Below are 18,150 nucleotides of genomic sequence, written 5' to 3' on the forward strand. Positions count from 1 at the left end.
CAACGTCATTAGAGCAGTAAATATAAATGGTTTGTCATACCCGTGGTATACGGTCTGATTGATATACCACGACTGTCAGCCAATCAGCATTCAGGGCTCGAACCACCCAGTTTATAGTAAGTCTTAACTAAAGTGAAAATGCTGTTGCCCTCAGGATAAACCACACCATGACTTTTAGGTGGACAGTTTAGTTTGCATTCTTAGTTTCTCACAGAATGATACCAGGTATTTATCATCTCTGTTTAACGTTTGCCATAGCATCACTGTGAGTCAGCTACATAAGTGTAACACTGTGTGGTCTGGGCTGGACTCCTCCAGTGTTTTATATTCAGCCTTATGGGACGTTTACCCACATCTATTGTTCTTTTTTTGTCAGTTTATAGTTGAAGAATCAGTTTCTTGCCAAGTGTTCCTGCCTCTAGTGGTCAGCGGAGGCTGGTGGGAGGAGGTATAAGAGGACGGGCTCATTGTAATGGCTGGAAAGGAGTCAATGGAACGGTATCAAACATATGACTCCTCACCATCAATTCAATTCCAGCCATTACAATGAGCCCGTCTTCCTGTAGCTCCTCCCACCAGCCTCCTCTGCTAGTGGTATACAGTACACTTCCATATCAGTGGTGTGAAAATATCTCTCTCCCTCTACTATCCCCTCTCTGCTCGATGTCAAACCGAGGAGGCCACCATGACTGAAAAGTAAACCAGGCACCATATTTAAAGTAAACCTGGCACCAAATTTAAAGTAAACCAGGCACGAAATTTAAAGTAAACCAGGCACCAAATTTAAAGTAAACCTGGCACCAAATTTAAAGTAAACCAGGCACCATATTTAAAGTAAACCTGGCACCAAATTTAAAGTAAACCAGGCACCAAATTTAAAGTAAACCAGGCACCAAATTTAAAGTAAACCAGGCACCAAATTTAAAGTAAACCAGGCACCATATTTAAAGTAAACCAGGCACCAAATTTAAAGTAAACCAGGCACCATATTTAAAGTTAACCAGGCACAATGTTTAAAGTAAACCGGTGCATCATGTTTAAAGTAAACTGAGCAGCTATTTAAAGTAAACCAGGCACCATATTTCAAGTAAACCAGGCATCATATTTAAAGTAAACTGAGCAGCTATTTAAAGTAAACCAAAGCACCAAACTTCAAGTAAACCAGGCACCATATTTCAAGTAAACCAGGCACCATATTTCAAGTAAACCAAAGCATATTTGTTTGACAGTCCTGGAAACCTGCTTAACCTAGGTGATAATGGTATTTATGGAGTGCCAGGTATGGTTATTTACATTGAAGTGTCTTTTTAGTCTGTGAGAACCAATAAGTGTTACATTGTCTTGATGTTGATGGATTTGGGGAATGTTCTGTTCATTTAGACATATGCCTAGATTATTGTACTGTATGCCTCTTCTTCACAATATGCAGTCAACTTCCCTGACGGGAGGCACTTTAACAACACTGTGTGTTGTGCTATCGCCCCTGAGTTTAGTGTGTCAGCCTTGAGGGAGCTGTGGGGCACTAGTAGGAGTCGTTAGTGGGTGATGGCTTTGATCGTTTCCTTATCGGATTACACTCTCCGTTCCCTTGCCCCCTACGCTATCAACCATTTAAGACTTGTAGAAGCTGTCACAGTTGGGATATATTGTCTTTTATTTACATTACTTTAATTGAATGGTCATGTCTAGGGTTGCAAAGGGAGGGTATATTACTGGAAACTTTCAAAGTTTACCAATGAACTATTAGAACTTTGGTTTCTTTATAGCTGCACTATGCAGAAATCGCTCCGCCATTTCCTGGTTGCTAAAATTCTAAAAGTTTGCCACATTTTTGTTTACGTGACAAAACGATCAAGTATAGTGTAAAGAATTTACTGTTCGGTCTAAACCGCTGTGAAATATATTTTCCATAACAAAAAGGATTGTATTTTCAGCTGTTTGAAGCTGGTGTACAAAACTGAAAGTAAAAGACGCAAAAACTAAACTTAAAAAACGGGAAGCATAGAAATAGCGCACATAGAACAGATTTACCGCTTGCTTTTTCATTGCTTTCAATGAAAATGACAGATCTGTAACACTCATGTCTATGTGAATTTGGTTGGGTCGCCCAAAAAGATACATATTGCAGTTTTAAGGGGTTTTATGTACTCTATCACAAGACATCTAGTGGCCGTTTTGGGTACTTCAGATTATCACAGGTGTCTGTAATCTCTTGCCCTCTGTGTGGCCTTATCATGTGAAATATATGAAATAATAAAAAATAGAATGGCAAAGCTGGAAATCGTTATCCTAAATATAAACCATCAACTTAGTGAATACCATTTGGTTTCCGCATGAAATATCCTTTTTTTACACACTTACATTTTTTTTACTACTATGTCAGTATGTATTTGTTGTCAGTGTTTTGGTGGCAGTTGTGAAAAAAGTCAATAGCTTTACGAGTTGCAGAGGTAATTTAAAATAATGCCGTTGTTGATTTAGATGCTTTTTTCATTAATTAGGCTATTTTTTTCTTAAACCATATTGTCTATCTACTAGAAACTCATGGACAATATGGACAGATATAAAAATAAAAAACATCGATACTATATGATTGAAAAAAAGTTATTGCATGCATATCTCCTAGGTCAACACTCAACATACTGCAAAGATTTTAGTGTGACCGTGGCCATTCACTGAGGAATTCACCAGAAAGCCAACTGCCTTAAATACAATATGAGCTTCTCATGGTAACCCACATGGAGAATAAAAATCCTTGGCAGTTTGCAACCTGACTCAGTGAAACAAAGCCGAGGGGCTTAAAATAAAAGCTGGGGGGAAAAAGGCTGCTGTGCTGCGTTCTCCTCTCTCCCCACATGTACTGTGTTATCAGAGCCAGGTGCTGGTTGGTTAACTGAGTAAGCCAGTCAGGTGCACCGCTCCAATGGAATGTGTTTTCCAGACATAGCTGATCTTCACCGGAACTCAGAACTCTGGAAGTGGTTAAAACCCCTCTTAAAAATGTCTGGACCCCTGCAGAGAGTGCACTTGGATGTGGATTGTTTCCATTTCAGACTCCTTTCCTTCGTTATCATGTGAACTAGATTCCTTCACTGATCCCAGTGACCTTCAGGGGAAGACCTGCTGATTTACTAAAGGAGGAGAAGAATAAGGGAATAGAGGAGGAGGGGAATAGGGTTCAAGGAAGGTGATGTTTTGTAGTTACTACTGAAAACAGAGAGAACCTAGTCATTTCCAAAGAGCACAAACTGTCTTATCAATTATACTGTTTCCACTCAAGTGTTTGATAATGGGGAGTGTGTAGCAGATGAATGACTTACCAATATGCTAAGATGTTTGGAGACAGAGCATCAGTACTGAACTGATAGGTCACAGGAGGCCGCAACAAGACTTAACTGTTCAATTGTTCAGATTGTGACTCAGTAACAGGTACATCGATGCACTAACCTGTCAACTCTTCCCATGATTCCACCTGGCTTAGCTTTGTGAAGGAGAAAATGACTTGTCATGATATGACTCATCTCTCTCCCAGGCACATGTTTTATCTGGGCTGCCTTTGGCTGCTTGATGGACAAACTCACTAGATAAGGGGTATTTTGGAGTTTGCCCTCCCTCTCTGTGTGTGTGTGTGTGTGTGTGTGTGTGTGTGTGTGTGTGTGTGTGTGTGTGTGTGTGTGTGTGTGTGTGTGTGTGTGTGTGTGTGTGTGTGTGTGTGTGTGTGTGTGTGTGTGTGTGTGTGTGTGGTGTGATTGGTAATGAGGTGGGCAGGCAGGCAGACTAGCTGACACACTCCTGATAGATAGTGACTGTTCCCATAGTTCCCCCAACCTGTCATCCAATCACATTGCTGCAGTGTCAGGAAGTTGAGGGTCGCTGACCTCTTGGAACTCTGATTTAAGGAGGGGGTGGCAGGGAATTAAATTACTTCCTAGTGCTTCTAGTAAACCAGGAGTCTATCTTGTCACACTCAACCTGACTGGAAAGATCGGTTAAGCAAGGCTCTTACTTTGTCTCTGTGGATACATACACGTGGATAAGGTTTCACTTAATTTGAACCTAAGGTAAGGCTACTGTTCATGTTTTAGTTAGCATGTCATTTTGGCTATATTCACCGCCTGGCATAGTGAACTGTCTTAACGCTTGGCGTAGTGAACTGTCTTCACCGCCTGGCGTAGTGAACTGTCTTTACCACCTGGCGTAGTGAACTGTCTTCTATGCCTGGCGTAGTGAACTGTCTTCACCACCTGGCATAGTGAACTGTCTTCAACGCCTGGCGTAGTGAACTGTCTTCAACGCCTGGCGTAGTGAACTCTCTTCACCGCCTGGCGTAGTGAACTGTCTTTTTAAGGAAGGATTACACTTACTACTTCTCTAATCAGTCTGTGTGCTTGGTTGGGCAATCAATGCTACTTGAACCTTTCTATCGCAGGCGTTCCGCTAGCGGAACCCCTCGACAACATTCCGCTGAAAAGGCAGCGCAGGAAATTCTAAAATATTTTGGGGAAATATGTAACTTTCACACATTAACAAGTCCAATACAGCAAATGAAAGATAAACATCTTGTTAATCTACCCATCGTATCCGATTTCAAAAAGGCTTTACAGAGAAAGCACAACATATGATTATGTTAGTTCAGAGCCAAGTAAAAAAAAAAACAGCCATTTTTCAAGCCAAAGATAGGAGTCACAAAAAGCAGAAATATAGATAAAATGAATCACTAACCTTTGATGATCTTCATCAGATGACACTCATAGGACATCATGTTACACAATACATGTATGTTTTGTTCGATAATGTGCATATTTATATCCCAAAATCTCAGTTTACATTGGCTCGTTACGTGCAGTAATATTTTGATTCCAAAACATCCGGTGTTTTTGCAGATAGCCACAGAAATCCCAGAAATACTCATAATAAACATTGATAAAAGATACAAGTGTTATTCACAGAATTAAAGATAGACTTCTCCTTAATGCAACCGCTGTGACAGATTTCAAAAAAACTTTACGGAAAAAGCATAATCTGAGTACGACGCTAGAGCCCAATCCAGCCAAAGAAATATCCGCCATGTTGGAGTCAACAGAAGTTAGAAATGACATGATAAATATTCACTTACCTTTGATGATCTTCATCAGAATGCACTCCCAGGAATCCCAGTTCGACAATAAATGACTGATTTGTTCCATAAAGTCCATAATTTATGTCCAAATAGCCACAAGTTAGCGTTTTCAGCCCAGTAATCCATCTTCATGAGCGCTGCGTCCAGACAAAAACTCGAAAAGTTCCGTTACAGGTCGTAGAAACATATCAAACGATGTATGGAATTAATCTTTAGGATGTTTTTAACATAAATCATCAATAATGTTCCAACCGGAGAATTCCATTGTCTGCAGCAAAGCACTGGAACGAGAGCTAACTCTGTCAGGAGCGTGCGTCACGAGCCTGAGACACTCTGCCAGACCCATGACTCATTCATCTCCCATTCCCCCCTCCTTTATAGCAGAAGCCTGAAACAAGTTTCTAAAGACGGTTGACATCTAGTGGAAGCCTTAGGAAGTGCAACTTCACCCCATAGACGCTGTGTATTTGGTAGGACAAGCTTTGAAAAACTACAAACCTCAGATTTCCCACTCCCTGGTTGGATTTTTCTCAGGTTTTCGCCTGCCATATGAGTTCTGTTATACTCACAGACATCATTCAAACAGTTTTAGAAACTTCAGAGTGTTTTTATCCAATACTACTAATAATAATAATATGCATATATTAGCATCTGGGATTGAGTAGCAGACAGTTTACTCTGGGCACGCATTTCATGCAAAAGTGAAAATGCTGCCCCCTATCCCAATTAATTAGATAATCGTTACAAATTTGGCTGAAAAATAAAAAAAATCTTAAGACTTGTCAGTGCAGTTGAATCTGTGTCTCTATGCCAGGGGTTCTTAAACTTTTTCAGCCTGAGACCCAAAATAGAAATTCTGTGTTTTCCTGGGACCCAAGCTTAGGAAAATATGCAACTATACGTAAATATCGGAACATTTCATTGCCTTTATGCCTAAAAAGAAAAAGCAATATAGACAAAAACAAATAACAATGAAATACCCATAAATATATTTTCATGTTTATTTTCCCCCATTAAAAACACTCTTACATACCTGTCTAGGTTGAAACTGTTGCTGTTAAAATACAATACATTATTTCATTCTGAACTGGAATAAACGGATTGATCACATCACACATATGTAGACCAGAAAACACACACATACACACAGTCCTAATGAGAGGTGTGTGTCTGGTTGAAGTTTCCAACAAGCAGGTCTATTCTGGGCTTTGCTTTAGACAGTGCAACACTGAGGTGATGCTCAGCAATGACCCTGTTTCTGTACTTCAGAACCCTGGCTTGCATAGGTATGTGGTGCCAAACTGGATCAGAACATCTACTGCTCTCTCAGTCAGGCAGGAGACTGCTTTCTGCTTCAGATGAACAACCCAGAAATGTGTGACTGTTTGTCTCAAAAAGCATCTTGCTTCAATCACTTTATTCCAGTTCAGAATAAATATTGTAATGAAACAGCAGGGAGCAGGTCTCGAACCCTCGACCTTCTAGCCCGAGGTCCGGCGCGCTATCGACTGTGCCGCAAAAGCATGCTCAAGCGGCAGAGTCGATTTCCGCGGTTATAAACCCAGGGTCGTTACAATATTAATACTTGTAACAGCAACAGTTCCAACCTAGACTTGTTTTCAACGATAATTTATACAGTAAAATGATAATTTTTCATCTTCATCTGTACTGTTTCTTATGGTTGCACTACTATCAGTAGCTAGTTGGCTTGCTTTGGCTAACGTTAGCTATTAACGTTAGCTGTGTAACGTTACAAGGCTAGGGGATTGTTTGAAAGACATTCACATCTACTACTCTGAGATATAGTGCTCCCTTATTTCTGCCTATCATCACCTGTTATTAAATGACAACAATGCCATGTTAGTTGATTTACTTTTACACTTTCGAAGTACTGTTTCCTGAAGCATTCTGCCCTGTTCTGAAAGAACTCCCTGGGTTTACCGTTATGTTGTGCCTGGATGTTTGGTCAGGACGTGTCGTTTTATGCATTTGTTCGTTTTTAGAGACTCATTACTAAGCACTTCCCCACACAAAACACATTGTGAGCAATCCTCGTTATTTCTCAAAGTTTGTATGAAAGAGACAAAAAATCATCACTGTATTTGCGTTTCATGACGATTGAGCTCAGTCAGAATTTATGGCTAGCATGAGTCCATTCCATGACAGCGGTGAGTGATGGCGCGTGGAATAACAAGTCAGTGGCTTGAACGACAGCGCTACAGCATGTGGGTCGCGCAGTGATCTTCAAGAAAACTGCAGAAATTAAATATTTATACCTTTACGTCGCAACGAACCATTAACAGGTGGGTCGCGACCCATACTTTAATTAAGAAACTCTGCTCTATGCTAACTTGAAAGAAACGGTCTGTGTTGTAGAATGGTTATAAAATGGTAATAGTGGTTGGGTGACTTGGGTATATTTTGGTCGTGACCCATACTTTAATTAAGAAACGCAGCTCTATGCTAACCTGAAAGAAACTGTCTGTGTTGTAGAATGGTTATAAAATGGTAATAGTTTTTGGGTGACTTGGGTCTATTTGTTATTGAGGTGTCGGCCCAGACACAGGAAGTGATTGAATCAACACCAGCCTCTATTGCACCACCAGACAGGAGGAGGAAATGGGTGTCGTCTGAAAACTCAATGATTATGCCTCTGGGAAAATGTGCTTTGTTTTATCTTGTTTTTCATTGGCATCGTTACTTGACAAATAATACATGACGGACTGTCAGCATTTTCGAACTCTAAAGGCATTGCAATATAGTTCCATAATGTTATAGTTATTAAGTAATTATTTCAGCGTGATGACTCAACCGCTTGTGATTTGGAAATGCCAAAAGGTGTGTTTTCTCAACTGACTGGGACTGAGGACAGTTGGATATGAGAGAGAGCCTAAAGATGGTGACTTGAGACAATGTAGAATCAATTCCCTTGGTTGATTTAATGAACTTATTGGATATTTGAATCATGTGCCTTGGGGTTCATCCTGCGACCAACTCCCTGCAGACACTTCTGTCTCTAAAAGACTTGTCTCTTTGATCTAAGATGACAAATTGGAGGCATTTCAACATAATGTTATCGGAATCCCAATAATGTGCTGCTAGACTTTCTCTATGTTCAAATGCCTCCAATTTGTCATTTTAATGTTATCAGAATCCCAATAATGTGCTGCTAGTATTTAACGTGACACAAGGCTCGTGTTCGATGCTTTTTGTTTTGGCCTCTCCACTCTTCTGTTTTGCCTGCCTTTGCTACTTACAACTACCATTACATTAATGATGCTTGATTACAAATTTGATAATAATAATGTGATATTAACAACATATAACAACATGTTCAGCCAAGATTCAGCCTGTTTGCTCTGTTCATCAAAAGGTCCCAAAAGAGCAGCTGTCGATTGCTCTTGGCTCCTCTCATAAGTGGCCCCAGAGGTCCCTATGAGGGCCTGTAGGCTACTCTCCATTGCCTGCTCAAATATCAGCTATACAGGGAGGGAATCATCTCTTTATCCCCTCTACAGACTCTGCAGATCCCAGTGAGCCAGTGTGCTCCCTGCGCCGTAACTCCTGATCTCTCTGATTACCCCGCCCCACTCACCTGTACCCCAGGTTACCTGACCAGAGGTCAAGGTTCAGAGGCTGGAGGGCCCGAGACCTGATAAAGAACAGAGCCATTCAAAAGCTCTCTGGAGTCCTACCCTTCAGCTCAGACCCCTCAGCATGGAGTTATTCAATACCGTGGTAATCAACCTTCTCAATGTCCCAGAGAGGTTATTTATGTTTGTCTCGATATGAACTACTCCTTCTAGTCACCCCTTTCTCTCTTCGTCTCCATTCCGCCGCTCCTGGTTCTAGATCACATCCAATGCTTCTCAAATATGACTAACTAGAATCGCTGACTATATAGCCATCCTGATCGCTTCTGTGTCTGTTTTGAAGGTTACTGCTAGAGGGACTGTGAAGATGTCATTCACCACCGCTGTCCATCTCCTGGCACTGGTGGTAATATGTGACCGGGTTAAATCTCATCGCATCAACTTCAACAATGTCAAACCTCCTGTGGAAGGTGCGTTTCTGCTTACTGGTTGAAATTTATGTAATTTCTTGAACAATGACATCAACTACCTGAAGTAACATTGATATCCATCAAAAAGGAAGTTTGAACAGGAGGAATTTGAGTGAAAACATCTCTTTACAGCCACTCCATTCCCTAAGAGCTTCAAGTGCTTCACCTGTGAGAGAGCTGCAGACAACTACACCTGCAACCGCTGGGCTGAGGACAAGTGGTGTCCACCGAGTGAGTTCCCTCTGTTGTTACACAATGATACTGTCAGATATTATGCATGTCTTTATTGTTTCTCATTGGCGTTACTGATGGGGCTAACCAGTACTTAATGACCATTGTTGTTATTGCTGTTACACTATTATAATAGCTTATGATTATGCAGTTATAGCCAATGCATGACAAAACCAGCTAACCAGTTGAGTAATGTATATTTATTGGTCATCCTTTCCTCAGATAGCCAGTTCTGTATGACAGTGCACCATTTCACCAGTCACGGCAAGACCAAGTTTGTAACCAAGAAGTGTGCTGCTCGTAAGGAGTGTCATACGTCTGGCTGTAGACATCACAGGGACACAGGTCACACTGTAAGTCCATACACCTAAACCCCTCCACATGTAACCGGTGTGAAATGACTAGCTAGTTAGCGGGGTGCGCGCTAATAGCGTTTCAATCGGTGACGTCACTCGCTCTGAGACCTTGAAGTAGTTGTTCCCCTTGCTCTGCAAGGGCCGCGGCTTTTGTGGAGCGATGGGTAACGATGCTTCGTGGGAGGCAGTTGTTGATGTGTGCAGAGGGTCCCTGGTTCGAGCCCAGATAGGGGCGAGGAGAGGGACGGAAGATATACTGTTACATTGGTGCCGTGACCCGGATCACTGGTTGCTGCGGAAAAGGAGGAGGTCAAAAGGGGGGTGAATGTAACCGGTGTGAAATGGCTAGCTAATTAGCGGGGTGCGCGCTAATAGCGTTTCAATCGGTGACGTCACTCGCTCTGAAACCTTGAAGTAGTTGTTCCCCTTGCTCTGCAAGGGCCGCGGCTTTTGCGATGGGTAACGATGCTTCGTGGGAGGCAGTTGTTGATGTGTGCAGAGGGTCCCTGGTTCGAGCCCAGGTAGGGGCGAGGGGTGGGACGGAAGCTATACTGTTACACACACACACACAGTAATTCACCTAAACCCCTCCACACACACAGTAATTCACCTAAGCCCCTCCACACACACAGTAATTCACCTAAAGCCCTCCACACACACAGTAAATCACCTAAACCCCTCCACACACACAGTAAATCACTAACCATGATCTATTCAGTCTCATTTGTAGAATCATCTAAAAAGTATTTGCCATTATTGCTGCCCTTGTGTTTTGAATTTGTTGTCACACACTCCTCCACTCTCTCTCTTCTCTTCTCTCGTCTCCCTGTCCTTGTTCTCCTGTAGGAGTGTGTGTCATGCTGTGAGGGTATGATCTGCAACGTGGAGGTCCCTACCAACCACACCAATGCTGTGTTTGCCATGAGGCAGCAGGCCTACAGCTCAGCCCCATCCCAGACTCCTGTTAGGACAACGTGGAGCTGCTGCTGGCTGACGTTACTGTCCACTCTAGGCCTGGGGCTGACCAGGCTGGTCCTACTGTGAAACTACTGTCACTCAAACCAGGTCCCTATAGAGGGGACCAGACTGGACCAGAACAACATGTCCCTCAGACCAGGTCCCTATAGAGGGGACCAGACTGGACCAGAAGAGCATGTCCCTCTGAACAGGTCCCTATAGAGGGGACCAGACTGGACCAGAACAACATGTCCCTCTGAACATGGAGGATGTGTGTTTTTACAAGTCTGATGGTAATCTGTGATAAAGATGTCACATGGATCGATCAATCACAAAGGAATACAGCAGTGTCATAATGACTGATGCTTGGTTTACCAATGACCACTGATGACACTGGTTGGATCTACATAAGCCAATGGAACTGGAGAAAAACATCCATGGAACCAATAGAATTGGCCAGAGGAACAATTACAATGGTCAGTGGATCTACAGAACTGGATGCAGAGCATCGGACTGCAGATGCATAGAGTTACTGTAGTTTGTTGGCTAGGGCAGTTGGCTAGCAGAGCAGCCAGAAGGGTTCAAGGAGGATAATGGTTTGTTCCATTTTGCCCATCATAAGTCTGTCTAATATCTACTGCTGATTCAAAGATGGAGGCCCAGTAACTGTTTCCTCACCCAGCCCTGCCCTACACTACGGTTTCCTCACCCAGCCCCTTCCAGAGCCCTAAACCAATGTTTCCTCATCCAGCCCTGCCCTCCACTACTGTTTCCTCACCCAGCGTCTTCCAGAGCCCTAAACCAATGTCTCCTCACCCAGCGTCTTCCAGAGCCCTAAACTAATGTTTCCTCATCCAGCCCTGCCCTACACTACTGTTTCCTCACCCAGCCCTGCCCTACACTACTGTTTCCTCACCCAGCGTCTTCCAGAGCCCTAAACCAATGTTTCCTCATCCAGCCCTGCCCTACACTACTGTTTCCTCACCCAGCCCTGCCCTACACTACTGTTTCCTCACTCAGCATCTTCCAGAGCCCTAAATTAATGTTCCCTCACCCAGCCCCTTCCCTGCCACAGTCATAAACTACTGTAAAGACCATGAGACTGTTCCCTCACCCAGCCCCGACACAGTATTAAACTACTGTAGAGACCATGAGACTGTTCCCTCACCCAGCCCCAACACATTATTAAACTACTGTAGAGACCATGAGACTGTTCCCTCACCCAGTCCCAACACATTATTAAACTACTGTAGAGACCATGAGACTGTTCCCTCACCCAGCCCCGACACAGTATTAAACTACTGTAGAGACCATGAGACTGTTCCCTCACCCAGCCCCAACACCAACACATTATTAAACTACTGTAGAGACCATGAGACTGTTCCCTCACCCAGACCCGACACAGTATTAAACTATTGTAGAGACCATGAGACTGTTCCCTCACCCAGCCCCGACACAGTATTAAACTACTGTAGAGACCATGAGACTGTTCCCTCATCCAGCCCCGACACAGTATTAAACTACTGTAGAGACCATGAGACTGTTCCCTCACCCAGCCCCGATACAGTATTAAACTACTGTAGAGACCATGAGACTGTTCCCTCACCCAGCCCCGACACAGTATTAAACTACTGTAGAGTCTAGAGACTACATTTACCTGATGTATTCAAATCAAATCAAGTTTATTTTATATAGCCCTTCGTACATAAGCTAATATCTCGAAGTGCTGTACAGAAACCCAGCCTAAAACCCCAAACAGCAAGCAATGCAGGTGTAGAAGCACGTATTATCTCTTTAAATCTAGAGACTACATTTACCAGAGGTATTATCTCTTTAAATCTAGAGATTACATTTACCAGAGGTATTATCTCTTTAAATCTAGAGACTACATTTACCAGAGGTATTATCTCTTTAAATCTAGAGACTACATTTACCAGAGGTATTATCTCTTTAAATCTAGAGACTACATTTACCAGAGGTATTATCTCTTTAAATCTAGAGATTACATTTACCAGAGGTATTATCTCTTTAAATCTAGAGATTACATTTACCAGAGGTATTATCTCTTTAAATCTAGAGATTACATTTACCAGAGGTATTATCTCTTTAAATCTAGAGATTACATTTACCAGAGGTATTATCTCTTTAAATCTAGAGACTACATTTACCAGAGGTATTATCTCTTTAAATCTAGAGACTACATTTGCCAGAGGTATTATCTCTTTAAATCTAGAGACTACATTTACCAGAGGTATTATCTCTTTAAATCTAGAGACTACATTTACCAGATGTATTATCTCTTTAAATCTAGAGACTACATTTACCAGATGTATTATCTCTTTAAATCTAGAGACTACATTTCTCAGTAACATTGCAGAAGACCCATATGGTGCGCATCATAACCCTTCTATAGATCCTAGCATGTGAGGCTGACACGCAACACCAGGCTTTATACTGGCACTGTTTCTGCGTCATGTTGTGAAGAGGTTTTATCACATCTGATCTTAGAACTGGAAACCTGACAAACAAGCACTAAGATGGAATGTGACATTTATTTACAATAAAAACATGCAATGTCTGGTCAGTTATATGCAAAAATGATCATTGCCATAAAGTTGTGAGAGATAAGGGATATTATGACTTTCTCTGGCAGCAACATAAAGGTTGACCTAGGGAATTAACCTTATCATGTTTTATTGATATCTAATGAATATGTCAAGAAACCAGGGAATGTTGCATTATTTATGACCAAGTAATAACTTTTCCTATGAACTGCTATAAAATATTGGTTGTTACTTGTTTTCTCAGAGCTTGATGACTGTGACTGCCTGGATCCATTCAAATGGCAAAAGCTAAAAGATGATTTCAAACTAACCTTATTAGTTTTGTGAGGAATCGTAAAAGGGCAGTTCATATTTGCGCAATCTCCACCTTATGCACCCTAGCACATTTGGTTCCTTGGAAGTCTTGGTTTCCCGATTGGTTCTGGGAATGAAGCCATACGTTTCCTGACCGGTTAAGCTGAACGTATTTTAAACGTTCTGGGAACTGAAGTGAACATTTTGCCTGTTAACTTTAGTTTATTAGGATCCCCATTAGCTACTGCACTCTACAAACTACATACAAATGCATGACAAAGTACAGAATTACTTTAAATTCTAAATCAAATGTAAAATATATATATATATATACAGTGCATTCTGAAAGTATTCAGATCCCTTGACTTTTTCCACATTTTGTTACGTTACAGCCTTATTCTAAAATGGATTAAATAAATTTTTATCTACACACAATACCCCATAATGACAAAGCGAAAACTGTTTTTTAGAATTTTTGGCAAATATATTAAAAATAGAAACAGAAATACCTTATTTACATAGGTATTCAGACCCTTTGCTATGAAACTCAAAATTGAGGTCCGGTGCATCCTGTTTCCATTGATCATCCTTGAGATGTTTCTACAACTGGATTGGAGTCCACCTGTGGTAAATTCAATTGATTGGACATGATTTGGAAAGGCTCACACCTGTCTATATAAGGTCCCACAGTTGACAGTGCATGTCAGAGCAAAAACAAAGCCATGAGGTCAAAGGAATTTTCCGTAGAGCTCCGAGACAGGATTGTGTCGTGGCACAGATCTGGGGAAGGGTACCAAAACATTTCTGCAGCATTGAAGGTCCCCAAAAACACAGTGGCCTCCATCATTCTTAAATGGAAGAAATTTGGAACCACCAAGACTCTTCCTAGAGCTGGCCGCCCGGCCAAACTGAGCAATCGGGGAGAAGGGCCTTGATCAGGGAAGTGACCAAGAACCCGATGGTCACTCTGACAGCTCCAGAGTTCCTTTGTGGAGATGGGAGAACCTTCCAGAAGCACAACCATCTTTGCAACACTCCACCAATCAGGCCTTTATGGTAGTGTGGCCAGACGGAAGCCACTCCTCAATAAAAGGGAAAGGGGGATACCTAGTCCGTTGCCCAACTGAATGTATTCAACTGAAATGTGTCTTCCGCATTTAACCCAACCTCTGAATCAGAGAGATGCGGGTGGCTGCCTTAATCAACATCCACGTCTTTGGCGCCCGAGGAACAGTGGGTTAACTGCCTTGCTCAGGGGCAGAACAAGGCACATGACAACTCGCTTGGAGTTTGCCAAAAGGCGCCTAAAGACTCTCAGACCATAAGAAACAAGATTCTCTGGTCTGATGAAACCAAGATTGAACTCTTTGACCTGAATGCCAAGCGTCATGTCTGGAGGAACATGGCACCATCCCTACAGTGAAGCATGGTGGCAGCATCGTGCTGTGGGGACTGGTAAGACTAATCAGGATCGAGGGAAAGATTAACAGAGCAAACTACAGAGAGATCCTTGATAAAAACCTTGACTTGTGGATACCAATTTTATGTATCTGCATGCAGTTTAACTAACGAGTATTTGTGCAATGACTGGAACTGCTAGCAGTTATCATAGACTTCCAGTTAACGCCAGTTAGCTTTGGCTCGCAAAACTACCTCTAACTTCCTTCATACTGGACATAGAGACATTAAGATGGTATCCACGAGTTCATCTGGCTGGGGAAGTAGATATCGGGCTTCATTGCCAAAATCCTGAGGTATCCCTTTAACATCCTCAAAACAATTTGAGAACATGACTTTAAATAGAACCATGAGGACAACTGTAGGAAACGTTGTGCTGAAGTAATGAAATTCCAACAGAAAAACGTTGTTTCTTAACGTTCTCTGAACTATTTGAGGCCATTCCCCAGTCAAACCAATTGGAGAACATGCCTAGAACATTACCAACATTTTAATGAAATGTAACCATGATTGAACTTTTAGCAAACGTTCTGTTAAAGTAATGAAGTATTAAGATTTTTTGTTGTTGTCAATTCCTTAAATGTGCTGAGAATGTTCCAAAGCCAAGCAACTATCCTTGCACCATTCCCAGAAAGTTGTAGGAAGGTTGTATGCAAAATAACCATAGTACAGCCACGCTCTAAGAAACATATGGTTCTCAGAACATTAAGTGCTAGCTGGGTGCAAGGTTCATATGGTACAATGACCGATACCCCATATATCGGAGAGGCGATCTGTATTTGTTGTGATAGCGTTAATGGGAACTGGAGGGACGTTATCAGAAGCTCTTCTGTTTGCTTTCTTTTCTCAGGAGTGGCACTCAGCTCGGCTTGCAGCGAAGATGTTGCTGATTGATTAGCATGGTTGGTTGTGATGTATCGGCCCGTCTCACATCACAGCTCCCATAACATCCCTATCCAGTGAGAGTATAGCCAGTAGGGGCACCACCTGCACCCTGCCCTTGCGTGTACCATGAAGGAGGGTGTTGAAGGGAATGTCAAAACAAGACATTCACTTCCTAAAATTAGGCCCTTGGGCTACCTTCTCATTTTTACCCTAGTTTGATGTTTTTTCTTCAAGCCAAACATTTACATAACAAACCATTGGTTTACATAACCATTGATCTAAGAACGATACAGGTAAACAGTGAGAGAGAATGTATGGTGTGATATGTGGGGGATGGGTTTCTGTTGTCTGAGACCAGTGAAAGTGTGTGTGTGTGTGTGTCACTGTCTGGGTGTTTTGGCTTTACAGAAGACCCCCCCCCCATTGGACAGCCGTTGATTGTGTGTGTGGGTGTGTGTGTGCTCTGGCCGCTGCTCTCTTTGTTCTGGCTTTATTAGGCGTAGAGCCTGTCACTTTCCGCCCTCTCGGAGTCATCAGCCTAACAAAGACCCACTGGCACTCTCCTGCTACCTCCCCCCGCCCATACACCCCCCTCAGACTGGTCCCCGATGGCTGTTTTGTGACTTACTGTCAGCTGTTATAGGAGGTTGCCTAAATGCATTGCTTGCTCCGATTTAAAACAATCGCTTGATCAAGCCCTTCTGAGGTACTGGAGTACATCTTAAGTGAATGCTATTGACAGAGAGATGTTAAGTAACGCCTGACATGGACAACATTTAGTCCCTGCTTTACTATGCCGTAACTATTTTCTTCATGTGATCTTCTATTGCATTAAACTTGATACATTTCTTAAGTTATCTATTCCGCTGAAGCACAGTTTTCAATTGAATGGGAAGCAGGTAGCCTAGCGGTTAGAGCATTGGGTCGGTAACCGAAAGGTTGCTAGTTTGAGTCCCTGAGCCGACTAGGTGAAGCAGCTGTCAATCTGCCCTTGAGCAAGTGACTGATCCTTGGCCGTGACCCCACTCTGAGGGTGCCTCAAGGGGAGTGGGCTATGAAAAAAAAAAACATGTCCATTTCACACCACACACTATTTGACCTTTTTAAATTATATTTTTAAGTTATTAAAAAACGAATTGATGGATTGAAAATTGGAAAAGCATTTGTTTGGTATTGGGTTATATGACTTATATCAATAGTGTTTCTCATTGTTGGCACCGTAGTGATTGAAGGCCCATTTGAAGTGGTCTGGGCAATTATTATTGCATTTTAATTATTATTTAGGAAACCAAACCACATTTATAACTACAGTTAGGCTTATCCCATAATGCTACTATAATGAAATGGTTGAGCCAAGACGCCAATAATCAACTAAGCACGGTCAAGACTTCCTGCAGTGCTTTGTTTCCCAGTGGTATGCACATCAATCCACTCACCTCTCCCCCCCCCCCCCCCCCAACTCCTCTCTTGGCTGGATACTCTCCCTCTGGTGTTGTAGGGTAGGACTCTAAAAAGAAATATCACTTACCTCTTACTCATGTTTAATAGCAAATCTGACCATTTACCCTCTGTGGACAATATGTTTGTTTGATCCCCAGGCCCCTAGTTGGCCTGATCTTACAGTGACAGTATTGGTCGGTGGTGGCGGGTTTAGGTTACTTAACATAATTATTTGTCCTGGTACTGTATGTTTACACGGTGACGGCCAATCAGGGATTAACATTCCGATTTGAGGGCAGAGTTCACTGTGCTAATTGGCTGACAGGGTTTCAGAGAGAGAGATCCCAGCACTTTGTTCTGCTACAGGGATCTTAGCCCCATGATACGGAGATCTTAGCCCCTTGATACAGGGTGAAGGTGAGGAGCAAAGGCCAGACCCCAGACAGACTCTTACAAAAGGCCTGACCCCAGAGAGACTCTTACGAAAGGCCTGGCCAGACCACACAGACTCTTACGAAAGGCCTGGCCTGACCCCAGACAGACTCTTACAAAAGGCCTGACCCCAGAGAGACTCTTACAAAAGGCCTGGCCTGACCCCAGACAGACTCTTACAAAAGGCCTGACCTGACCACACAGACTCTTACAAAAGGCCTGGCCTGACCACACAGACTCTTACAAAAGGCCTGGCCTGACCCCAGAGAGATTCTTACCAAAGCAGACTCGTATAAAGTTAAACTGGGCCAGTAATATTTTAATATTCCTAGTACCCTCGGAATGTATTAT

At 42.5% G+C, this 18,150-nt stretch overlaps 1 protein-coding gene across 4 annotated transcripts in view; it reads left to right on the forward strand.

Moving 5' to 3' along the window:
* The window catches only part of LOC139539019 (ly6/PLAUR domain-containing protein 6B-like), a 33,777-nt gene extending 16,399 nt beyond the window's left edge, over window positions 1–17,378 (forward strand). For 2 of the 4 annotated variants that reach the window (XM_071341693.1, XM_071341695.1), the window contains 4 exons: window positions 9,056–9,182; window positions 9,315–9,413; window positions 9,636–9,766; window positions 10,616–17,378. In XM_071341693.1, the coding sequence (XP_071197794.1) occupies window positions 9,080–9,182; window positions 9,315–9,413; window positions 9,636–9,766; window positions 10,616–10,813 (531 nt within the window). In that variant the 5' untranslated portion in view covers window positions 9,056–9,079 and the 3' untranslated portion in view covers window positions 10,814–17,378. Of the gene's footprint in view, window positions 1–3,830; window positions 4,062–8,637; window positions 8,858–9,055; window positions 9,183–9,314; window positions 9,414–9,635; window positions 9,767–10,615 lie in introns of those variants that run through there. The other 2 variants (XM_071341692.1, XM_071341694.1) reach the window with 2 other exon arrangements.
* Window positions 17,379–18,150: the final 772 nt, after the last annotated feature.

Source organism: Salvelinus alpinus, chromosome 14 (assembly GCF_045679555.1).
Source record: "Salvelinus alpinus chromosome 14, SLU_Salpinus.1, whole genome shotgun sequence".
Classification (NCBI taxonomy): domain Eukaryota; kingdom Metazoa; phylum Chordata; class Actinopteri; order Salmoniformes; family Salmonidae; genus Salvelinus; species Salvelinus alpinus.